Here is a 25798-nt window from a genome sequence, read left to right as displayed (position 1 = left end):
TCCACCCTGCCTATCTTGTGAATGGAGCTTTTGTTATATAGATACATACCTCTTAAACAGCTATAAAATCATAGAATGGTTTGGGTTGGAAAGGATCTTAAAGATCATCTAGTTCCAACCCTCCTCCCACAGGCTGGGTATCTTCTAGTAAGCAAGCCACAGCGTTATCAGATTGATAATCAGACAGTCTGTCCAACCACTTGCCTAAAATGTACCTAGCCATATCAAAATTTCTAGCATTATCTCTGCTAGGATAACTTTAAAACATTTTCTTCATGTCATAAAAGTAAGATTTGTGTGCTCACCTTTTTGATGATACTAAACATTAGCTGGTTTCACACACACAGTAACGAACTTTTAGCAGCTCACCTCATTAAAAGTGATGCCCTGCTTTACAGCAGTTCTATCCAAAAAGCTCTTCATGTTAAAAAAATGTAACATAGCACTACTGTTACTGTCTTTGTATCTTGGAACCCAAGCAAGAGGATAAAAGTAGATAAACATTGTTCAAGGAAAGATACAGGTACAGCTTCTGGGAATATGAATATTAGTATCAGTGATTTTGAGGTTTATATTTTTTTGCAGCTGGCAGATACAGTGACTATCAAGCCTAATTCATAAGATGGTTATTACTGGGTTTACACTAATACAAGGTTAACAACAACAGACAGACTAAAGGAACATTTCATGAGTCTTTTACTGAGAGTGAACACTTGGGATTTTGTTTATGCTACTCCCGCTTGGCGAGACTGACCATAAACAAGGAAGGAGTCAGCCAAGCAGTACAAATTCAGCAGCAGAGTGCATGTGTAGGTCTTGTCAGCACCATGAGAACACCTTAATTTTGTAACTTTTCTAGACAGCAGTTCACAGATGAACTGTGACCTTATTAGTCTGTATCACTTATTTTTAAAAAGCCACAATTTACGGTCTGTAATCTTATAGCGTTTCCTTAATAAATCTTCCATGTATTGTCCATTATTTTCAGTAATAAAAACATTTTAGAGCATTTCAAACATAGAACTGTACTAGTTACAGGAATTACATGATTTTTCTGCAGTGGGATTTGAAGATGTATCCTTTTTTTTTTTCCCCAAACAACTGTTTAACATAATGCCCACTTAAGAATATGTGAATTTTTTCTCTTATGTATTGCATGACAAATACTCAGCTGTATAAGCTTGCTGAGATCTTTACTAATATTTTAAATTCTATAATCTGTTTAAAAATAACTGCATTTTAGCTCCATTAAGCAGAGGACAAAGTTGCCAAAAATTGATTCGTTTCATTAGAAATCGGTTCTGAAGTTACTCTAAAATGTTTTGTAAGGTCACTATCAGTGTGCTTAAGAGTATTCCACTGTAGCCTTATGTTGCTACACTAAGTAGCCATTTCATTAGATTTCACTGAGGAGTGATAAGCCTTCACGGGCTATTTATGCATAGACTGAAAAGTATGGCACCTTTTGGAAATGCAACTGTTGCCGCAGTAGAACACCTAAATAGCGAACTAATTATGAAGGCCAGGAGTATAGGAAGAAGGGGGAAGTCCTTCTTCAAAGTCAAATGGCTCTGCCTTTCTGCACGTTTACATGTAACAATTTTTTTAGATTCTTTATGTTAAAATTCAAGTAAGTTTTACAGTAGAACTGCTTTTGGAACCTACTAATTTTGACTTCACAATCTTTGTTTTAATTTTTACTAAATGTTGCTTCAGATACTATTTAGACAAGACCATACGGTTTTCAAAGCTTTAGCTATTAATATATAATCCTTGCTCTACAACTGCATACTTTTTTCTGTGCTTGCACAAAATCAACAGGCATGTTGATTATGCATTCCTTATTCCCCTGAAATCTGAATTTTGGATATTTCTAGTGAGTTATATTGGTAGTAAAACAGCAGTGACAAAATTGTCTTTCAGAGGAATACAACAATTTATGATTAATACCTGCTACGCATTGTGTGAGGCTGTATGAAAAAAGGTTCTCAGAAACAACGGTGCAGTTTGAGACTGTCAGGTGAGATGCAAGACCACAACAACAGGGGTTAGATAGCTATTAGTTTATTGATAATACACTCACACCGCAACCAGCAGGGAATCCCAGTAACCACATGGAGGGTTACTGAAGAGGGACAGTCTGGCCAGGCACCTGATTGAGACTCAGCCCAGGGACATCATTGCCTCAACTTAGATACTTTGACAGCAGGTAATCATATATATATATATATACATATTTATATATTTATCTTATGCCCACCTGGTCACACATCAAACAATACAATGCTGCAATAATTAGAATCTCAGGTTACTGTGACATGATGATCATCAGTGGGGGCAGGATGTTTGCTTTGTGAACTGGGACTAGACCATGTGCATTGATCCATGCTCTTGACTCCTCGCCGATCTTCCAAGTCCTCCTCTTACAACCTGTACATCCCAACGTAGAGCATTTCTCTATACAAACTGCAAGGACCAGGTTCCAAAACTTGGAGTAGATTATTTTATGCATAGTTTTTCTTACAACCTGATCAGTACATTCCAGGGAAGAAAAAACAATCAAACAAACAAAAAACAAAGGCCCACGTCTTTGTGGTATAGCTATTTACACTTGCAGCAGCACAAGTATTTGTGTGTTAAAAAAATTATATATAAAATTGTTTCCTATTATTTCTCTATTTTAAAAAGGGGAAAAAAATAAACCTAAAGAAGAAGTATTCTTATGTTCCTTCTCCAAAATAATCTGAAAATTTATACTGTGTTTTAGGAAGACTTTTGAAATAATGTACACAAACAAAGATTACCTGAAAATACTGCCTGAAGGAAGACAATGAGAATCAGAATGACAATATGCCATCAATAATGTTGAAAAATGCAGCAATTTTGAGGCTAGTATTTCTTTTGTTCACTTGGCTGTCTCTATTCTGGCTGATTCATATCAATCCCAAAGCAAAAATCATTGGTAAGGCGCTTCATTAAGACACGGAAAATAGTCTTCAGTCTTGAAGAGGACTGGAGGTTCGTAGAGGGTCTGTTGTTGTCGTGAGGAAGATGATTTCTGCAAATTAGATAAGTTTATTTTCGCCTTCTTAAAAAGGCAAGTTTTAAAACAAAGCCTGCAGAGCTTAAATGCAAAACAAGAAGAGTTGTAAAGACATACCTTCTTCATCAGGCAAATTTTTAATCATAGCTCAGATGGGTCTGGCATATGCTAGTGAAGAAAAGCAGCCTTTGACCTTTGGCATTCTATCACCTGAACAGACTCAGTCCTGGAAAGTGTATGATATGCCAGCTTTGTAGGAGCCAAACAGGTAATCTTTTCCAGCTGATGTATAGTTGTATACATCAGCTGAGGTATAGTCGTTGTTACCTTCATCCTTCTAGAGCCCTATACCTTTACCTTTCCTGCTCCAGCCTTTGAGTTCTCTTCAGCTGCTTCAAGTTAACCCTAACCTGTGTTCTCATTTTCTTAGTGAAAAAGTTTCATATAGAAACACACTTAGCAAACATTGCTTTCAAGAAGGTTGCTGCTCCTGTTGAGCTTATTCATCAAGTATATGTTAGAACATCTGTACTATGACATACCATTAAAAATAAAACAGTAGTGGACTGGAAAACAGCTGTTACTCTGGGTTTTTTTTAGGAAAAGTGTACATATTTCTTTTAAATACTAACTGTACATTGTTTTGCTATGCCAAATGGCTCATTTTAAGAGACAACAGCAAGGACCACTACTGACCATCATGTCAGCCTTCCTGCACGTAAATAACACTGCACTGCAACACAGACCCAGAGTATGTTTTCAATATATGGTCTTAAATAGAAGGCTTGCAATCAAGACTTCATTCATTGAAAATTATTTTGGACTCACAAAAAGATTTTGGATCATGAAAAGATTTTGATGAACTATTTTGCAGACCTCTCAGTCAGTTTGTCTGCAGAGTTCTTCAGGTACATTTTTTGTCTGCTTGGGATGAGGAAATTAGAGTCTTCACCAATAAAAAAGTTAAAAGTATACCAATTACCATTAGTATACTTTGAGTTTGGAATGCTTTTGCAGTACAAAAATGAGGATGTAAGTAAGCATACCTACAGAACAGCTAAGTGTAATTTTTCTGATATTCACTTGAGTTGTATACTTGCACTCCATATGAAATAAGTACATATTCTCCTGTTGTATACAAAAGATTAGGTGTGGAATGATGTCATCTTTTCTTTTTTTTTTCTGACATTTAAATTATATTTGTATTTAACTTTACAGTATCATTACTTTCTCTGAAATAAACTTGTTTTGCCACTCAATTTGTAATGAAATAAAAAAAAAAATACAAACAGATCTATAAATAGTGGATATTACCAATGTTCATAGAATCACAGAATGGTTTGGGTTGGAAAGGACCTTAAAGATCATCTAGTTCCAGTCCACTTGCCACAGGCAGGGACACCTGCCACTGCACCAGGTTGCTCAAAGCCCTGTCCAGCCTGACCTTGAACACTGCCAGGGATGGGGCAGCCACAGTTCTCTGGGCAACTTGTGCCAGTGTCTCATCACCCTCATAGTGAAGAATTTTTTCCTAATATCTAATCTAAATCTCCACTGTCAGCTTAAAATGTTCTCTATATCAGAAATTCTGCCAAATCTAAAGAACAATCTTAGAAATCAATGTTCTGCTTTTAAAAATTATTTCCTATCCTGTACTGCCCCGTGAGAAAACACGTGGCAAGCAAGGAAAACTAGGGCCACGGGTATTCTGCAACTCCTGACACTGATTTAAGAGGTGCTATATTTGCGCATGTGCAAGAAGGGGATAATTTCAATCTAGTGAGGAAATTCATAGGCAGGCACAGTACCCACAGTTGCCTAAGTACACATTTATGATTAGCTGTTTTTGCAGCTGCTCAGGAGACATTTTTACCTTTTGAGAAAGTCTACATCCTTAGCGATATTAGAAGTTTTACAGTACTGTACTTTATACTGCTTGGTATTCACAAGGGAAGAACTTAAGGCAAAATCTGAATGCGAGATTACAAATACGCAGCTTGAGAAATACAAAGTATATCCTTTGGGTAAAGAAACAGATACATTTAAACGAGAAGAGAGCGACAGGACTTGATTAAATTCAAATTGTAGCAGTGAAATATGAACTACAGCTACAGCGAAAATCCCTACATTGGTGTAGCCTCCTTTTCCAAAGCATTGATATATTGAGTAAGCTGGTTCCATGTCAGGCATGAGGAGAAACCTCCTCAGACATTTTAGTTCAGACATGCTTGTGTTTACTAGTGAAAATAGGTATTTTACTACACAATACTCAGTACCACTGCGGAACACTGACCTGCTTTTTAGTTACTAAATTAATGCCAGTAAGTTGAGTGTTGATTTTACTGCTAGCCAGACTGAGATGAAGAAACCACTGGACGTGCCAGGTTCAGCTTACTGACACTTTCATAGACTTTCCACCTTACTGATGTGGAAAAACTGCTAAATTGACAAAGCGCTCCCAAGCAACACTACCAAAAGCACTTTCTTAGAACTTTCAAACTTTTCAATTGAGGATTCTAATTCTGTGGTTGACAACTGTTTTGAGCAACAAAATGAAAAATACTGCTGAATATTCTTCAAGGCAACTCCTGCAGTTGTTTGGTTTTATAATTGGCGCATAAATAGCAGCTTTGTGCTGTTGTTTTAAAAAAGAAAAGATGACATCACTCTACACCTAAACACCAAAGAAAATGAAGGAATGAGAAGTTAACCAACTTAAAGGCTGCACTGAAGAACAGGTTTCCTGAACTGAGTCTTAACAAGACAATACATATCCTTTTCATATCTATTTTTCTCTGCTGACACACATGCTCGCAATATGTAGGAACACAAATACCTCAGCCACAGCCATCTTCCTCTCCCCCTCAGCAAACCTACTTTGCTTCAGCATTCTCATCAGTATTATGATACAGAAACCTGAGTTAATACAGGACGAATATAGGAAAAGATAAAGAAAAGAGCCTGGGAGCTGACAAGACACAAGGGGGAGAACTTACAAGATGTCTACTGGCAGGTGATGCCAAGAAGCATCAGGTATTCAGATGAATTTTATTTTTTTAAAACCAGAAAGTTATTTTAAGACTAGGGCATAATGCCAGTTTAAAGTTAGGCAAGGCATCTCTTTGAAGCATACCACAGAGAACACCTCAAGTCTTCTGTAGAGAAACAGTCCACATGTAGTAACAAGGGAAGAGAGAGAAAACTGCATCCCTATAAAGTTTAACAAGGTGCTTACGGTGTGGACTGAAGATAAATAGTACCTTTATTGTAAAAATAGTGTCCAGTGTAGCTTTCATTTCCTTCTTTGATAATATTTCTGCAGTGATATTATCAATGCAGTACGATTCTTTAACAGTTTTGTCTGTACAGGCTCTTCCAACTTGCTTTGCATACCATCAGAGATCAGGGGTGCTTTCATACAAAGGCTTGTGCAGTATGTGCTTGTTTGTACCCTCCACGGTCTCTTCTTTGTGTATTCAGCCTTATTTTGGAAAGTTACATAAATCCTTCTAGGAATTTGTGATTTTCAAGGTGGTTTTTTGGGGTTGGGGTTTTTTTTTTTTTGTTTGTTTTTTTCACTTGTTTGGGTTGGTGGTTTTTTTTAGGGTTTTTTTTATTATTATTATTGTTATTAAGTCTGAGAACTTTGTCAAAATCCCAATAAAGAATATAAAAGTTTTACAGTTAAATTCAGCTATACATGTAACAAACTTACCATTATTTTAATCACCTACTCAGGTAAGCAGAGCAACTAAGCTGGTCACATGGGAACAAAAGTTGACTTACATTAAGGAAGGATGGTATGCTGATTGTGTGCAAGATTTTCTTGAATGTGCTTGGAAAAGCTCCAAGGTCTGTTTCTGCTTTTATGACCCGTTCTTCCAGTCCAGCTACGCTATTGCCAATCATCTTCACAAAAGCCTAGTGTGAAAAAAGAAACCCCAAAACAAAAGAAATCCAACTTTTCCAGTAACAAACTAAAACAGGATTATGTATTGCACAAAAGCAGTGAAAGTTCCATTACTTAAATGAGGAGTCAAAACCTCCATGCATTATTTCCTTTCTACCTACAAGTTCATTTTATCGCTAAAAAAATACTTGCAATACTTAAAAGGCTGCAAAACCAGTTTAAATGTAATGAAATCATCAGTCTTCTTTTTCCTATTTGCCTTTCAAATAACTAATTTAGACTTCTTAGTATCTAGACTCCTACCTGCCTTTCTACTGAAAGTGGGACCAAGGATCTGAATCACAGTTTTGAAGCTTTAACAGGGATCAACAGACCTTTCATTCTACTAGTACCCGAATAGCTCCTAAGACAATAATTTTGAAGGATACTATAGCAGAAACCAAACCAGAACAACCAAAAAAACCAAGAAAAAAACCCCACCCAATAAAAAGAAGAAAAAGTGGTATTATTGCTTTCTGAAAAATTCTGTCTTGCTTTAAACAGTAAATAAAAATATATATATTTTTTAATAGAATAACCTGAGTCTTCAGTAATTCTTGAAAAAATTGTGTTATCTTTATTAACCCTGAAGCACTGAACCCAGATTGTCATGGAGAACAGAATAGATCTGAGCCCACCCCGCATGCATGCATGCACATACACACAATCACAGGACATCATGGATAGTCCCCCCCGCTAAGAAATAGAATACGTCTAGAAGATATTAAATACATACCTCTAGGTTGTCAATCTTCCTGTATATCTGTCTCATTTCTGTAGCTTTTGTGTAAATTTCAGGTATACTTTCATTGACAACTTGAGAGGAATCACTTCGAATCTAAAGATGATTCAAAAGAAATAACACAAATTTTGATGAATAAAACAAAATGTTCAGTGAATTTCATTCTGGAAACTAGAACTAAACTCCAATTAACAGATTAAAACTCATAGTTTTAAAAGATTAATATAAAAATACTAGATTAAAACTAACTTCTTTGTGTAGTTTAGTAAGTAACTTTGAAGAAAATTTATTTTGCATAGACAAAAATATTTACCTTTATAGTTATATTAAAAATGGGCTGCTACAGCCTTAACAAAACTAAGAGATGGATCATTTCCCAAGACACACTGAAGCAGTCAAATACACTAAACTAAATTTTTCACTTAAATTTTGCTACCTGTACTTTTGTCAGCTTTGCTAAAAAAGTCAGGCCACAAAATCTTGTTTTAACTGTATACAAAAATCTCGTTTTATTGTTATAAAAAAACCCCAGAGAGAAGTTCCCCTTTAAGTAGTACAGAGGAATCACATGTGCTACGCTTTAAATGACAGCCTGTAACACCAGTGCCAGCTTATAGGAACTTTCCATTCAGTTGTCCAGTTCCACACACCCCCCCCCCCCCCAAAAGCGAAAACAAAGATGCCTTTCTGACGAAAGGGCCCCCTAAAGATAAATCTAGCTTTGGAGGTCTGGCAACTCTGATTAGATACTTTGATTACCAAAACCACAGAGGAGGTCTTTACATATTTTAGAGGAGAAGCAGACTATTATATTGTTCTTTTAAACATCTGTCACTGCGCCATTTAAAACAGAGCTCCATGTATGTACACAGACAAATATACAATTATGAAAATATACAATTCTATAGCTTAAAGTTATATAGCCCATAGAGGTATATGGGCACGTTTTGCTCGGACATGAAAGTCTGATAGTTTTCATCCACGAGTTATCTAATTATCAAAACAAGTTATCTAATTACCAAATATGCTTACTGGAACCTGACAAGACCAAAGGCTGCTTCCTATCTCTGTTGCACTTAAAACCAGAAGCAGACATTAAACTGCATTCTGACTTCGAAAACACACGTACACACAAGTTATACATACTATGTCCAGCATTCCCACAAATTCATCCACTCTGGTCAGCAAATCTTCTAGGTTCTTGTCTAAGCTTTCTATCTGCAAAACAGAAACCCTTTAAAGACACCTGAAAACACACAAACCCCCAGATTCTCCCAAAGCAAGCCTCCGAGTCCAGGCACCAGCCAGCCTAACACCACCTGAACAGCAACCCCCGGCTTCCCCACCTCCCGGCTAGGAACCGCGCAGTGACTCGACACACCGGCACAAAACCCCTCCGAGAGCCTGGAATCGGCGCAGGGTGCTCAGCCGCCCCGCTCCCGAAGGCCGGTGACCCCCTCACCGTCCCCCGCCCGCACGGCCGGGGCAGCCGGGCTCCATGCACCGGACACCCGCCGGCGGGGCCGAGGGAGGGGAAGGACCCGGGGAACGGAGCATGCCGGGCCGCAGGGCCGGTGCGGCGCAGAGGCGCCCGGCCGGTGCCCCGTCGCGGCGTGGCCGCTCACCTGATCGCTGAAGAGGCTGCGGTCGGCCAGCAGGTACGCGGAGTAGGCGGCGGCGGTGGTGCTGAGCAACGCCTCCGAGGCGTCCTCGTCCTCCGGCTCCCCGAGGCCGGAGGCGCTGCTGTGGCTCTGGGAGACGTGCCCGCTGTCCGCGCCGGGGCAAGCGCCCGGCGGCTCGGCCCCGGCGCTCTCCCCCAGCCCCGCGGCCGCCGCCATCACACTGCCTCCCTCCGCTTCCCCTCCGCCGGCGGGCCGGGGCGTGGCGGGGCCGGCGCAGACGCACTCCCGGCAGGCGGAGCTGGGAGCGGCCCGGCCCCGCGAACTGACCCAGCCCGTCATGCCGAGAGCGGGGCCGGCCGAATGTTATCGCCGGAGCACGGAGGTGCCGCCTCCCGGAGTCTCAAGCGCCGCAGGGACCGCTGCCTCTCACGGCCCTGGGCTGTGGCCTCCGAGCTGCCCCCGCCGTGCCCTTGGAGCCGGGGGCAGAAACGCGGCTCCTCCTGCAAGAACGTTTGCGGAGGGTTTGCCCTGGGAGCGGGGCTGATGTGCCCGCGTTCCCGCAGCCACCCGCGCTTAAAGCGCCGTCCAGCAGCTTCACCTCACACCCCAACGGGCCGCGGGGCGTGAAGCAGGACCGGCTCCATCCCATTTCCTCACAGAGGTTTCTGCCGGCGCCGGTCTGTGCTGGGAAAGGAGTTAATGTGAAAGTACAGCTAGTTTCAATTACCAATATGGTATATGCAAAAATAGAAGCTCCGCCCCTCCGCCTTGTTTGTCTTATTTGCATCAAATGTTTGCAAGCCTTAGGAGTTATTTTGCAAAGTGTTAGCTCTAAAGCTCATATCAATATTTTGCTGTTCTCAGCTTGTAACGTGTTTTGGGTATAATAATTTCACACTGATGTGTGAAATGCAACTTATGTTTCCTACTTCCTGGGACGAATCAGTTGGATGAGTTTGGGTATTTCCATATTATCTCACTTTATTTGGACAGTCACACAGAGAAGTCTCCAGTGTGGCAGCATATCACTAATCCAGAGAGGTGTGGGCTTTCCCTTAGGACCCAGAACTACGCCAGCTCCTCCAAGCCAGGAGGTGTCAAGCTCCTATGAGGAGTGAGTGTTGCAAAACCACTTGGTTCCCATGGGAATCAATGTAACAGTACCCTTTAGTAAAAGCAGTACTGGTTAAAAACATTACAGAAAGAAATTTGGTATCACTAACAACAACCAGAGGGATCAAAGTCTGTACTGGTACAGATATAATCAGTACTAAAGTGGTTACTTATTTGAAGACCCATCAAAACAAGGTATCTTGTTTCCACAGGGAAGAGAGACACTTCCACAGAAAGGTGTGCTCGAGCACAGAGAAAAGGATATAGCGTAGAAGTAAGACAGTGCACATTTTATTGCAGACAGGTCACATTTTCATCAGTTAAATAAGGTAAAACAGGTAACTTCAGCCAGACAAATCCACTTATTCACAAAAGTAGTCTTATTTAATGTGTAACAGAGTTTTCCTGCTAAGATGATTGACTGAAGCACATCCAGCTATTCAGTTTTTTTACTGCACCAATAATCAGATTTTTTTTAAAAAATGAAAACCTTTGGTAAAGCACAAGCACAGTTTTAAGATGAACACGATCAATGTTCTACTCTTACTGTGCTGGGAAAAGTAAGTACAGCTCTTTAACTGCTGTGATACCTAGAAAAGGTTTAATTCGAGTAAGTGAAAGAATTTTAAAATAAACTTTTAAAGCAAATCTAAAACTAAGTTTAATGTCCCAAACATATTTAACAATGAGCAGAAGACTGGTTGTTCCACAGGTATTCTGTCCTTTGTCCAGCCATTACAGATTCCAAAATGGAATGTAACTTTTTCAAACCAAGACTTCTGAGTTTTCATCTCCATACAATATTTAAGAAATGTCTATTCCACCATATAAAAAAGCTTTAATGTACTACAAAGTTAAAAACAAAAAGCAAATGACACAAGCTAAAAGTAGAAAAATACACTGTAAAACATTTATATTTTGTTCCTTACACTGATCCAAGATATAACAAAATATTTTAGATTAGACCACTTTCATCGATTCATGGCATTTTCAGAAGCAGACAGTTAATCGACTCAACAGTCACTGGTTACCCACCAGCCAGCATCCAGTAAGGATGTCTGACCATCGCAAACATCCAGTATATTTTAAGTTTCCAGAAATCTTGTGCAGACATTAAGCTTTATCACTAGAAGAGTCCAAAAATAACAGAACTATTCTAAGTCAGGTTTTGGCAGTCGGTCAGCATCCCTCTTCTGTAGAGCAATCAGACAATCTTTTCTAAGGAAAGACTTTGCGGTTTAGGTCGCCCCAAAGGCACAGCGAGGACTTGTGTCAGCTGTGAGGTGAAGGGGACAGTCCTAGCACACTGCCACCTGTGTCACCTAATTGCTTGCATCCCTAAAACTCACATGAACCATGATACTGAAAAAAAGGAGAGATGATGGGGGGTGGAGGGGAAGAGGTATTATCTAATAAATATCGAAAAAGAATACATTTACACATAACGGTGCTTGAACCTAGTTTTAAGCCCTTAACGTCACGTTTTTCTTGCAGCGCTGCAGGCAGGCCTGCCTCTGAACAGCAGGTGGTGCTGCACCCACAGCAGTAACAGCAACATCCTCCTCCATCCCCTCCCTACGCTTTTAAAAATACATATACATAGTTTCATCTGGAAAATGTATTTGCAGCATCTCCCTAACGTTGTTACCACCAGAAGAGGAAACTGCTATGTCTAAAAAGCTTGTCTGGATTAGACATAAGGTTGCAAATATGATGTAAACAAGTTAGTGGAAGGTCTGTAAGTAACGGCAGAAGATGGGATGGCTATTAAGGAGCACTCTCTTTAAACTGGTATTAGAAGAAAACCAGGTTCCACTTCAAATAGACATGTCTGTTACTATTAAAATCTAATTCATATACATGCATGTATAAATACATCCACCCATGCATTCAAACCCATGTATGTAGCACTGCCATTGGTAGCCTGTAAGACTGCTTAGATTTATACCAACTAAAGCAAACTTGTGTTCTCACTTTAGGGCTGGGACACAAACCAGGTTTTACACTCTGGCTTTCTCCTGACAAATTTTGCAGTGCATGATGGTTTTATGTCTAACTCCAGATGCCATGTTTCCTAGAAAGCAACAATTTTCTGCACCTGTGAGGTCTATGAGAATACCAACTCCCTGTTTAGTGCATAACATTGTTGCAACAGTCGATTGTCCCAATTGGCACTTAAGACTGAAAGGAGAGTTTGCAGGAATTGCTACTAAAGTGTAATGACTGTTCCATCCTCCTCGATACCTCCTCTGGGGATAACCAGACTGTGTCGGGGATCAGTTTTTAAGGAACTGAGTAATTTGTGGATGTTGCCATTGCTTTCTCGGCCAGAGTTGTTGTTGAGCACCAGGTCCCTTTGAAGTCTGTGGCTAAGGCTGTTGCCGTTGATTCGAGAGAGGCTACTGGAAGTAAGGCTGTGCAGTTTAGGAATGTGCTGTGGCTCCAAACCGCCCTCGATGACAATGTCAGCCTCTTCATCGCTCTCCATTTCATCAGGGTGGAAGTTCTGCAGCACGTGTGATGTAGGCAAGCTGTGGTGGCTCGCAGTGCTGTCTGTAGACTGGCCAGAGCTACCGGACATCCTACTGCTCCGAATAATATTGTTCCTCTGGTTTGCTGGCTTGACTGTGATAATAAGATTATGGCTGTTGGCAATCATCATGTCTGTGACTTGGTCGAGAGTCTTCCCTGCTACTTCAATGCCATTAACTTCCAGGACTTCATCATTCACAGCCAGCAAGCCTGTGCTCTCTGCTAAGCCCCCAGGAACCATACGAGAGATGAAGATACCAGGTACCTTTTCTAGTCCATGAGGGGTAACCCTCACGCTGGTGCCATCACGAATGTAAAATCCTAAGGGTTTCTCACACCCGTGTCGATACAGCCTCACCCTCCTGTGTGTTTCAGGAAGAATGTCCACGTCGATTATGGATGACACCGGTCTAAAATCATGAGGCATGCTGATGTTAATGTGAGGCCGCCGCCGGAGGTTGTCATTGCGGAGAGTCACCAGAGCCTTCTTCTTCCTGGATAGTGTGTTGGTCCCAAAATTGCTGTAGTCTACTTCATCTGAAAAAGAAACAGTACCAATGTATCAATCAAACAGAGAATAACACAACGTACAGGGCATTTACCTCTTCAATCTGGCTCAGTGAATCCACACTCCTAATAATATGGAAAAATCAAATGAATCCTTCCACTTACTCTAACCTTCATTTCATTTCATGTCCATCACCACAACATTCAGAATGAGTTGTTTTCAATGACTACCCATATTTCTTCCATATTTTGAGGGAAAAAGACCTCTGAATCTCAACTTTCTGTGTAAGCAAGAGGACCAGTAGAAGAAGCAGGGAGAAAGAAACTGCTCTGCTGCCTAGTTCACATGCTAAGGACCACAGAACAAACACGGACTCACACATTCACTCCCCCCCCTTGCAAGGAAGATCCGCAGGAAAGCACTCTTTCTATGGTCTGCTGTTTAAGGAATTGTTTAAATACTTCAGTCTCTGTAGTGGTATCTCAAGGGCATGTGCAAAGTGATCAGCTTTAAATCAGCCAAGTAATATGACAAATTATTCCCCATAAGAAGCTCAGATTGTGCTTTGCATAAAAAAGTACTTAGTCATGAAGCTGTTAGCATACAAAATGCATCACTGCACCTCACATTAAAAATACTGTGCATATCTTAAACATGAAGCATATACTAGCTGGAAAATTATTTCACCTGGGGTTTAAGCATGCTAACACTTTTCAGACAAACTAATAGACCTTCACTTTATTCTACTGTTGAAAATGAGCAGTAAAATACAAAAGTATGATTACAGAACTGCCACTAAGAAAATTATCTCCAACAAATTAACCTTGAATCCTAATGTTTGAGAAAGACAACACCGCTGTCTGATAAAGGTTTAAAAAAAGAAGTGTTAGTAAAAATAAGCATATAATGACTATTTTTTTCTTGCAAGGTCGTATTTTCAAGTAAGCCTTCGAGGCATATTCTTGACAGACTTCAACTAAGCAACATTAAGTTAAACAACTCAAAGGACACTAAAAAAAGTGTGAAACAGCAACCTGATCTAACTGAGCCTGCTTGGAGCAAGGGGTTGGATTAGCTGGCCTCCAGAGGGTTAAATTATTCTCTGATCCTACATAGCCCTTTGGGCTGGAAAAAAATAATGCGAAGACTTCAGAAAGACCATTTCTGCATTCCCCCTACAACTTGTTTACATTGGCTATACTAACACTGAGGACATCACAAGGCATCTAGAAAGTCATCCTGAAGGAAAAGCTTCTGTGAAATAAAGAGTCCTTAGACAAGTTTGTTGTGTTTAATGTGATACTCGCCTACTCCCAGGTCGTGCAGAGCCACAGCCTCAAACACCAAATCCTGCTCACGCTCACAATTCACTGATAAATTTCTGTGACAGTCCTATGAAAACAACTTGGGGATTCTGATTTAGAACTGAAATTCCTCCTCACTTGAAACACAGCACTGTAGAACAGTAGCGCTGTACCTTACAGACCAAGACAACTTTTATCCCAAAATTCCAGATTAAGATGGTGATCAAAATTTCATGTGGCTTTATGTGTTTAAGACCATCTCTTGCAGTACTGGCAAACCAAACTCAAAACAAAAGCTGCATCCCTTAAAGACTAAAAAAATAAGGTTGGAGAGTGCAATTTCTTTCACTGCAGGTAAAAATGAAACACATGTCCTAGTCATCCATCTATTCCCTAAAAGCACCCGGGTTACTATTCTCTCCCTATGTTAGCTGAATTACTTTAAGGCAGACTTGCAAAAGCTTTACCAAACAATTAGCTTGGGAAGACACATTTACAACACTGCTTTCTTCCCCTTAAATTAACAACCTGGACAGTTAGTTCTCACAACAGGCAAGTTTGGGATAATCAAGTAGTAATGTCACAAGAGAAGTACGGTGGTCCTCCTGACACACACAGGTCATTTCTGAAGCAGCTTCTTTTGGCTGAACCACCACCAGGACAACAGCACAAAAGAGGTGGTTGTTTTGCGCCTGTGACCTCCTCACCTGCGCTCAGCCCACTAACCTGTCTCCCCAGATGACTGTCAGCATTCCTAACCTCTGAGCAGCTTCAAAACCACCACCTCCTTTCATAAGAAAAAGCCCAGCTTACCACAAAAATGCTATCTTTTTCCTCCAAATACGAACCAGGCAGAAGCAGGGATTACATTACAAGGGATAAAGGCAACTTTCAGTGCTGAACCATTGACCACTCTTGGATTTCGTACTCCAGAGCTGGAGAATGTTAAAAAATGAACTCCATGTCCTGTTGATGACTGGAATTTTGGTTTTTAAAACAGTGTCACACATTTTGTTTCCAGCTCTCTCATATGTAATCTTGTAGGGGTCAAAGACGAAGTTCCAGTTTTAACAGATAAAAGTGTTAAAACTTATTTCTCCAACCTGTAGGTTGGAGAAATGAGAGCTAATCTGGAGAGCTTTTAAGAAAAAATACCATTTAACTCTACTTTCTAGAAAAAGTTCAAGTACAGAATACATGCTCCTTGACAATACGAGGATTATTACATTACTTCTATTCAAGATAACCTGCTCACTAGCAGTTACGCTTGCTTGGAGTACCACCTTAAAATAAATACAAATAAAATTAAATAACTAAACCCCAGAATGAAACAGTTTCCCCCACTCCCTCATGCTATTTAGAGCCACTACTCTTGCTGCAGGAACAGAGCAAAGTATCTCTACTGATGTTTAACATCAGCTGCTGCTCTGGAAGCAGAAAATCATCAGTCCCTAGCACAATGAAAAGAATTTTCCTTCCTCATGAGGGTACTCAGAGAAGTCAGGCAACATCACTCATTTTTATCAATGAGAAGGTGATCACACAGTGGTGTATTCCCTATTTCCAGTAATAGACTGCTCAGGTGGCATGTGTCAGGCTGAAATAAAACCTGTATCATTGTATAATTTACGACGACACACTTTTAATGAAGGTCAGCCTCTTCTTGTTAGGTTTTGAGTTTCTCACCATATAGGATTTCAAGCAGGAATGCCATTTCAGCTAATGAAACAAACTGTGCTTGATGCCAGGTCTCAGTGAAGACCAGTATATACCATATGGAACCAGACAGAGCTCATTTTTCATGTTTCATTTGTCGCAATAGCAAGTTCTCCTTTTACAGAGCAAAAGGTCTACAGAAATCTTCATGCATACTGGCAGAAGTGCCATCAAGTGGCACATCTGAACAGTGCTTAAATCCTCATATTTTACAGAGTGTCATGTTTTCCTGTGTCTTCAATTAGGCCTAAGTGAAATGCTACATGCAGGTGACAGAAGGAGAATTAGTCTCTTAGGTGCTGAATGTGACTCCCGTTTCTTAGAAGGAAGCATATTACATGGAGCTTTTTCATCTACAGTGCTTTCAGTCAAAGATGCATTATGATGGGCACGGATAATCCTGGATAACCACTAAACTTTGGCAGGCTTGGACCTCAATTTTACTTGTGCTCGTAATTTGCTTCCTACTGAAAATACTGTTCCTGTAAAAAGAGATGAACAACATTTACCACAATTGGAGGATTCCTCAGCTTTCCAGTTCTCTCCTACTTGAAACCACAACCCAAATCTACACACAAAATACCCCAGACTCTTCTATAGACACTGAGTATTATTGCAATTCTTTTCGCCAAAAGCTTCAGTTTTCAGTGCATGTTAAAAAACATTTTGCTATCTGTCAGTGAGTTACACAAGACCTTAAGCATTTTGGCTGCATCCTTTCTGTTAATATGCACTGCCGCCTTTTTTTTTTTTCCCCTTAATAGAGTTGTCACTACCTACTTATCCCTGAGGACCTTTCTATTAGAGATGATATATGCTACAGATCTCTTAATGCAGAGATATACCTGTGCTCACTTTCCTGACAACAGTGGTAGTGGTGGCATTGGTTTTTTGGTGGGTTTTTATTTATTTAGAGTTTTTGTTCGGTTGTTTCTTAACTGGTGGAACTACCTCCACTTGTCCAGCAACAGTAAAACCCATTAAAGGAGGTTTTCATTTTGAAGCATGGATATTTTACTATCAGAATATTATTTTTAATATAACCCAATATTTGGAAAGTTATAGAAGATAACATCTTTAAGTTATTCTTCATTCTGCAGTCAGCCTGTGACTTCACAGAATACATTATACCTCTCTGGTGGGCATCGTGAATCCTATTGTTAAGCTATACAGTACATAACAGCAGAGCATACTTAAAAGGCTATTTATAAGGGAAAGAAAACTGCTTAGAGCATCTGGTTGTAGCCAAAAGAGTATTGTATTTCTTTAATTTACATGAAACAAGAAATTATAGACCTTCTGAAAAAACCACCAGGAGCACCACTCCCACTGCTTGGACAGCTGCTTTTCATAGGAACTGCCTGCCAGATGAAATACCAAAGCTTAGCCAGATAAGATTGTATAAACAAGCTGAATTCCACAGAGAAGCAGACTGCCAGGCTCCTATAGGAACAGTTCATTTCAGACTCTACGTTTTCAGTGTGCATGCACTCATGGCTTATTATTTCCTCTGGGAACTGTGGAACATTAGTTGACAGCTCTGGAAAGTACTTCAAAGACAAAATTACTTCCACTAGGGAGAGCAGCACTTCAGGCAGCTTGGGAAGGAGGCCAATGAGTCATTAATAGTGAAGGGTAACCCCTCCATCCAACAGATCTCTAATACTGAGCACTCAAATTAGCAGCAGTCATAAAACCGTTTCAAGAGAACGTGTCATGTTTAACCCTTCTACCTTCTGTGTCCCAGCCACAAAACACTGCCCATGTTTGACACAAGTTGCATTCAGTGTTTATTTTCTCAGATTAAAACCAAAAGCATTTGTGAAAGTAATCAGACAACAAATAAGCTGGCAGTCTCTTGTCTATGACCTGTAGGGCTGACCACAGGCAAAGGGATTTAAGAGGAAACAGATATGAAGTGAACTATGGCTCGGGGGGAGGTCCAGTGCCAATATCACTCATCAAGGAGCATTTAATAGGGAGAAAAATAAGGTTATCTGAATGCTAACATTGCATTCTGTGTGTTGCAGGAATATTAAAAAAAATCCAGCTATTGCTGCTGCCAACAACCTCTGGGTGAACCAATATGAAAAACACATAGTAGGTAAAGTAGTTGTAGCTGCTATTCCATTGAAAGTCATGTATTCCACACATGCACAGACACACACACTCCTCTCTTTCCCTTCATATCACAAGGAACTGGACACAATCTCCTCAACATGTAGAAGACTACCTAAACATTATGGTTTATCTATGACATTCAACAGGGCTTTTGAAGCACAAACAAGATTAAGAGAGACAAATTCAAATTAACAATAGAGCATGTTATCCTTGAGATCCTTAATCTCAATCCTTTAGTTTCTTAAACAAGGCTTTCTAAACACTTGTTTGTAGGCTATAAACTCAATGACATTTTTTAAAAGAAATGTCACCAAATAACTGCACTAGAAAGAAAATTTGAGAACACCATCCTACTCTAGTCTAGCCCCTGCTAAACCTAGTAAACTGCAGTTTGGCAAAAAGCAACCTTCCTTCTATAGTGATTCAGTATTAAGAAGATAAATTTGCCTTCCTGCTTAGGAAGCATTCATTAGTAGGTTAGGATTAAAAACGGAGGAACAGAAACGTGTCTTTCTACTCTCAACACATTTATGAACTTAAAATATCCTACCTCTTTCAAGAAAGTGAACATTATTTCGTTCCTTGGTTTAGCATGCTAGAGCAAGCAAACCTTAATTGCATTAAGTGCCAGGCTCTCTTCAGTGTCAGACATGCATAAGAAACATTTTTAGGCTGCTTGCATTGAGAGTTAAGACAACCTCTTGGGAATTCAGTCTGCGCTGCTGGTGTGGCCTCCTGCACTTCTCACTGCTTGTCATCAGAGGCCACCATTCCCTTGCTGAACCTCTTCCCTTCTCAAGAGAAGACTCGCTATTTTTGACTCGCTGCACTGCTTCGAAAGAGCAGGAGCTGTTGCTTGACCTGCAAGTTTGCCCCATGAAACAAGTGATGACTTTGAAGAAGAAAGGTGCTACCAAGCATAAAGCAAGCATCCAGGACTGTGCCTCCCAAAGCTATCCTTGCCCTCAGAAACATCCAAACCCAGCTCCCCAAACTAGCCCAAAAGCCAGCTACAGGACTACAAATTTCACTGGTAAAGTTCTGGATAGTGTTTACTAGGATTGACAGGATTTTATTCCTGTAAGTTTCACATGTGACTTCTCTCTCAAACATGAAACAAACAGCCCTTCTCCCCTTGTTTCCTTCCACAAACCACATTTGCAAGGTTATGTTATAGCAGCATTAGAAAATTGTTGGTTTTGAGCTTTGGCTTCATTGTTGTTTTGGTTAGTACTTCCCTTTTCCTGCAGGGGGTCAGTGGGAATTTGGGAAAAGTCATGTTTCTCTTGCGTGTCTCAGCCATCAATCATTATTATGCTCATCTCAAGGCTGCAGGTGCTGCTATGGTGGCTTTATTGGCAAGACTGTTTCCCAGGCTAGTCAGTGCTGAGCAGACACCCAGCAGCAGTAATGGGTCGGTGATGCACACAGAGAGTAATAACATTACCTGTAAGTGTAAGTGGCTCTCCATCTGGTCACAGCCTGACAAATGAAGCCTATCAACATGTATCCAACATCTCCCAACAGCCATCAAAAATTGTATTCACTCAGCTGATGGTATCAAAATAGGGTGGTTATCAATCCTATTCAAAGATGCTTGGGGGGGGAAACACCCTCCAAAACCCCAAACTACCACTCTCCAACCTATAATTACATGCAATCTCTTCAGCAAGTCATCATCATGAATGTTAACATTTAAAGTTATTAAAAAGCAACCCTTTAATTATTTTTTTTTCACCCACTCCATTTTTTACCTGCAACAAACACACTCTTCCATTCACTCAGAAGATCAGGGAATTGAGGGGAGTACCCTTTGCTCCCTACACAAGCACAAAGGAAATCTCTTCTTTACAAAAGAAAATGTGTACGGTTAGTCAAAGCAAAACAAAACGAAGCAAAATGAGAGACCCAGCTATAACAACTCTTTCTATGCACTGCAGTAAAAATCTTATTAATGACACAAAAAAGTGGTATATTTTATCAAGTGTTCTGCAAGTACTGAGTATAACTGTTTCCCAACTGGTAGTAGAAAAATAGTTACTTTTTGCACAAGTCTAAAGCATGGAAGGTAAGAAAGGTAAACAGAATTAAGAGACTGAACCAAACAGCAAATTCAGGAGAATACCATTCTGTTTTTCACAGCTGCAATATTTGGAAAACCACCACAAAAATGATAACAATGATAAAAGATTTACCTCAGAACCGTATTCATTCAGAATACAAATTTTGTACCTCTAACAAAAAAGAAAAATGTTTTCCTCAGTCTCAGAAGAAGCTGCAAATGAAGCTTGGAAAGGCAGCACAAAATAAAGGTAGTGTGTAGCAGAGGTCGAAGGAAAAGCTTTTGAAGAGCTGCAGTACTGAACCTGATCAGAACTGTCAGCCTACAGTCACTGCTGTTAGCAGTCCTTTCCTCCTTTCAGAAGGAACTATGTCAGCATCAAAGGCCATTCCAGGGTTCTGCTCAAGAGCCATCAGAGCTGAGCAATGCTGGGAAGGCAGGACCTATATTACCCAGCTAACAACTAATACAGCTTGTATCTCACCCAAGGGAAATTGAATCTAACCAGGTATTTTACACTCTCTCTTGCTGCTTTCTGCCACGTACCCTCACCTTCTCTGCCAGGCACTCTCCTCCTCTCCTGTCCTCTTCCCTCCCCAGCTAAAAGCAAAACTGATAGTGATCAAGAATCATCTATCATCCTGTGTTCAGGTAACTGCTAATCACATTTCTGTAGCATGCATGTAGGTTTTCCTATTTAGAAAGAAAACATATCCCAGAGCTGGGAGCACTAGTAGCTTATTCAAGGTGGCAGTGGGGACATTCAATGGTTGCAAACATTAAATCTATCAGATACAAGGGTACTACCATGAAGAACTGTTTTCTATTCTTAAGTACTTCTTTCTCATGCATTCTTTTGCTGAGTAACACCTTATTCATTCCCAAGCTAGTTCAGACAGGTAAACTAGGAAGTGCCTTTTCACTTAGACGTCTAAATTCCCAGTAAAATTAACTAAAAGTCCCCAAACTGTGGACAAGTTCATATTTAATGAAGAGTTAAGCCTCAAAGAAATAGGGAGTGCTCTTGTCTCTTCCCCACTCTTTACCCTGGATTGTTCTAAACAGTTGCTACCACATCTTCTCAGAAAAAGATGTGTTTTTACAGAGTTAAAATTCCTCTAGGATCTCTTTAATCTCTTAAAAAAAAAAAAAAAAAAGGACACAATCATGTTTTGATAGCTTCACTGTTGTGGTGTGATAATACCACATACATCCTGCAGTGGTGGGGAGGGAGAGAAAACACATTTACAATGCTTTACAAAGCACTTTTCTGGTTCCTGCCTCCAAGCTGGCAGATCGTAAACAAAGTCCAGATTTTGCCTCTTATCGTGGAATTAAAAAGATTTCCAAACAAGCGTGGCATAAGAAATTAATTACAGCACTTGTCTTTCAAGTCGCGACCTCTGGGAGTCTCCCAAACTTGCTGGCTGGAGTCGGATGAGTCACAGGACAAACACCCCTCCTAGGCCAGCCCTGCGCAAGGCTCTGCACAGCTGCACCTTCTCTCATCAGCCCCACGCAGCACTGCCCCGGATGCCCCGGGCCTTATGGCACTGGCAGGCTCTCACCTCCACCTGCAGCCTCCCGGATGCACCTTGGTGCCCTTCTGGCTGGTGGGGCAGGGGAGCTGTGGGAATCCCACCAGGCAGCACTGCCCAAGACAACGTGTCTTCTAGTCCCCTGTTCCCCAGGCTGGAGCAGGCCAGGGCGGGCAGGAGCAAGCCCGCAGGCAGGAGAAGGAGCGGCACTGAGCCCTGGCAGAAGCGAGTTGGAGCCAGTATCCTACGCACCAAGGGAGTACGGCCAATGCAACCCCATGCTTCAGACACGGGAATGACGCAATGGAAGAAGAGCCTCAAGCAGCGAAGCAAAAATGAGGACCCCCCAGGTGGCGGGGTACAAGGGAGGAGCAACCTCAAAGCACTGCTGGCACAAAGCACGTACGTTGTATAGGAATCTATTTAATGGTCTGTTTTCTAATGTGGAGGAGAAGCAAAGTCAAGAGCATGACCTAACTATTACCATTCAAATTGTGTCTGTAACACTTGACTTCCCCGGCACCCTTCCTCTTTCAGAGGACAAGGCTGCTCACCTCACAAATGGAAACCATTGCCTCTAGATATAAACAAAGCACACCAGGAAGCCCTCTTTCCTAAGGACAGGCCACAAAGCAGTAAAAGCTGCCTGCAGAGTGCAAAATAACATTTTTCCTGATTAAACATGGGGGCACAAGCAAGTGCTGCTTTCCTTGAGAACTCAGTTGCTCCTCAATAGGCCCAGCCCTGCACCAGGCAGTGCAGAGCTGATCCACCTTACAGAGACAGCTGGGAAGAACTCCCCACTTGGGGAACAAAATGCCGACTCCATCCCTAACGCACAGCTGCCCCCAGCTGAACACTGATACTGGTATATCTCCAGCCCCTGCCCACAGGGTAAGGAAGGGCTGAAAAAAGTCAGTCCAAGGAGGTCTGCCTGTGTGGGAGTTGCCCCATGCACATCCTCCCTACAGAGTCAAGCACGTGCTGGTTGCCTTGATGGAGGGATAAGCTCCACAATACACCTTTATTTTGAGCACAGCAATGGATATTTAAAGATTAAAACTGTATCTCACAAGTTACCAATGTGAAGTTTATCATAATCCCTATCGTTTTCACCCCACCCCACCATGGGTACCATGCGGTACCCATAACCTCTGCTGAGATGGCAGCATTTATCTGGGCTACAGCAGCATGTTACCACCTTGTTTCCTTAGCAGCAGTAACAGTATGAAGCAAGAGGGTCAGAGCCATGTCCCCACCCCTCTTCCTCAAAACAGAAATGAAGCCTTGTCTCAAATACAACTACCATGGCTTCTCCAGCTGAGAACAAAATAAATCTGTTACTTTTAATATCTGTTACTTTAGCAATATCCTTTCCTGGCCAGCGCCAGAAAGCAAGAGGCACTTAACTCATCCCACTTAGGTCAGTAAAAACTGCATGTTTTACTTAAAAGCAGCTTAAAGGATCATGGCAATGCTGGTGGAAGGATCAGCTGTGTAGAGTTACTGGCCAAGTGATTTCCCCAACACAATTTTTGTAACACTGTGTTCCTTTCTCTACCAGTGGCTAGGGTTCCATGCCCAACTGTGTACACAAAGTAATTAAAGGCTGCGGCCTGGGCAAACTTTGCACCTGAAGGGACTCTCCAAAAGCTGTGGATGTTTGCATGACCTGAATACTTGAGGGGTCTAGCCCTCAGATGACCACTAACTGGATGATGAAGCTTCTCTTTCTTAGAATATCAAGCACTGATCTGCAAGACTGAAAAACCAAACAAGCAGAAGAAAAAACCCCAAAGTACACCAGTGATGTTTACACCACTTAAAAAACCTGGCTTCTTTCTTCAAACAGTTTTTGAGACACCCCATCATTATGTGAGTGTGGCAACCTAGTGGCTGGTGTACCTTCTGCTTTAAAAAAAATAGTGTTTTTTCCTGTGAGCACATGATAAAACAAGGGAGTGGCAGACAGAAAGTGATTATTCAGAAATTAAAGAATTAGATCAGGTTCCGTGATACCAGAACAAAACGTGACACACGGCAAGTAAAGCTGACATTTACTTGCTCAAATGTAAGAAAACTTTTTCTTTGCTTATTGAACCCGATTCAGGGCTCAGTATGCATTTTACCTCCTTAATGAATAGCAGCAATATGCCTCCTGGGGAGCATACTCCATGTATTACTCCATGTATTTCTCCATGTATTTCACCAGCAAGTTATACGAAACACTACACTACAGACCTCCAGCTTCTACCCAAACAAGCTACTTTGAATGAAAGCATAGCTCTGCCAGTAGCAGCAGCAAGTCTCTGATGGCACTGCTGCTCCAGAGGTACTAAACACAGATGTTATTAAGCACAGCCCTCCTTTCTGCAAAAAGCAATCTCCTGCCACTATGAACAGAATGGATGTTCCCAGTGCCATGCTCAAGTATATCCAGTATTCCTGCCACTGGGAATTCCCGTCATGATCTCAGTTTTCCTGTTGCACAGAAGATAACACTGAGTCATCACCACATTTGCTTGTGAAGGCACATCGTTGGGGGGAAAGGGCGGACATATACCTTCAAGAACATACAGTATCCACAGGCTGATCTCTGCTCTGAGTGAAGTGCATGGACAACGCTGGGACATGGTTATTCTTGCGCCCAGAAAAATTTAGTTGTGGCCAGACCACAGCCACGCAACTCTCCAGTGTGCACTGACTGATTTGCCACCATTGTAAGTTCCAGAAAAGTCACCTTAAAGAAAAGCATCCCACACAAGAGGGCTAATTACATAAAGCACTTTTCATCTGTGGATCCCATAGTGCTAAAAATAAAAACTTAGTGTTCATGAGGGACTAAGCTCCCATTAGAATGGTTAAGCTATAAACCTGGAGAATACATCAGAGGTTACGCAAAGCCCAGCCAGCTTTAAAGGAAGGAGGAGGGACTTGCACGGTTCAAAGGCAGGAAAGAACAGATGCGGTACGTTAGGACTTATTTTCATTACACGGCATAGCTTGTTTCCAAGAATGCTTTCAAGAGAAGCACCCTCCTAATACAAAAGGCAAGTGCTTGCTAAGCTGACTCCGGCAAGCTTTGATACAAGCTGCATCCCAGCCCAGACACACTGACTGCTACCAGTAACCTCAGCTCACCACTTCTTGTCTCTAGTTGGGAGACCTTCCTCCACTTTCAGTCCTTCCTAGGGTGGTACTACTGTGAGCAGCCAGTTCATGTCTTCACACACACACACACACACACACACACACACATACCTCCCCTCCCCCTATGCAAAACAAGGGTGAATTAAAAACCCCTCAGCTTTCTTTAGACAAAAGCCTACTGTTCCTTTTCCATGTCTTTCCTCACCTCACTCTCTTAAATTGCTAGACAGCATCAGGAATTGGCAAGATCTTTAATAGTAAGATCAGGCAGTATTACTAATCCATACTAAATTCCCACAACAGGAGCCAAGTGGTGACCAAGACAAGAATTTTTATTTGATGATGCATTCTATCTTCAGAAAAAAACAACCTCTTCCAAGGACATGAAAAGTGAAGAC

The 25798-nt window shown here is 41.2% G+C and overlaps 2 protein-coding genes across 2 annotated transcripts in view; both read right to left on the bottom strand.

Moving 5' to 3' along the window:
* Nucleotides 1-1370: 1370 nt before the first annotated feature.
* Nucleotides 1371-9631, bottom strand: BLOC1S4 (biogenesis of lysosomal organelles complex 1 subunit 4). Its single transcript, XM_030491042.1, has 5 exons — nt 9360-9631; nt 8881-8952; nt 7729-7830; nt 6830-6964; nt 1371-3058 (listed from the first exon to the last, which is right to left on the bottom strand). Exons 1-5 carry the CDS (start codon nt 9570-9572, stop codon nt 2957-2959), a joined length of 624 nt encoding a protein of 207 aa, XP_030346902.1. The 5' UTR covers nt 9573-9631; the 3' UTR covers nt 1371-2956.
* A 1107-nt stretch (nt 9632-10738) lies between these two features.
* The window catches only part of PARD6G (par-6 family cell polarity regulator gamma), a 64826-nt gene continuing 49766 nt past the window's right edge, over nt 10739-25798 (bottom strand). Inside the window, exon 3 of the mRNA XM_030491028.1 lies at nt 10739-13538. Within this exon, the coding sequence (XP_030346888.1) occupies nt 12679-13538 (860 nt within the window). The 3' untranslated portion in view covers nt 10739-12678. The remainder of the gene's footprint in view (nt 13539-25798) is intronic.

Source organism: Strigops habroptila, chromosome 1 (genome assembly GCF_004027225.2).
Source record: "Strigops habroptila isolate Jane chromosome 1, bStrHab1.2.pri, whole genome shotgun sequence".
Lineage (NCBI taxonomy): Eukaryota > Metazoa > Chordata > Aves > Psittaciformes > Psittacidae > Strigops > Strigops habroptila.
This window is presented reverse-complemented; position numbering and strand designations above follow the sequence as displayed.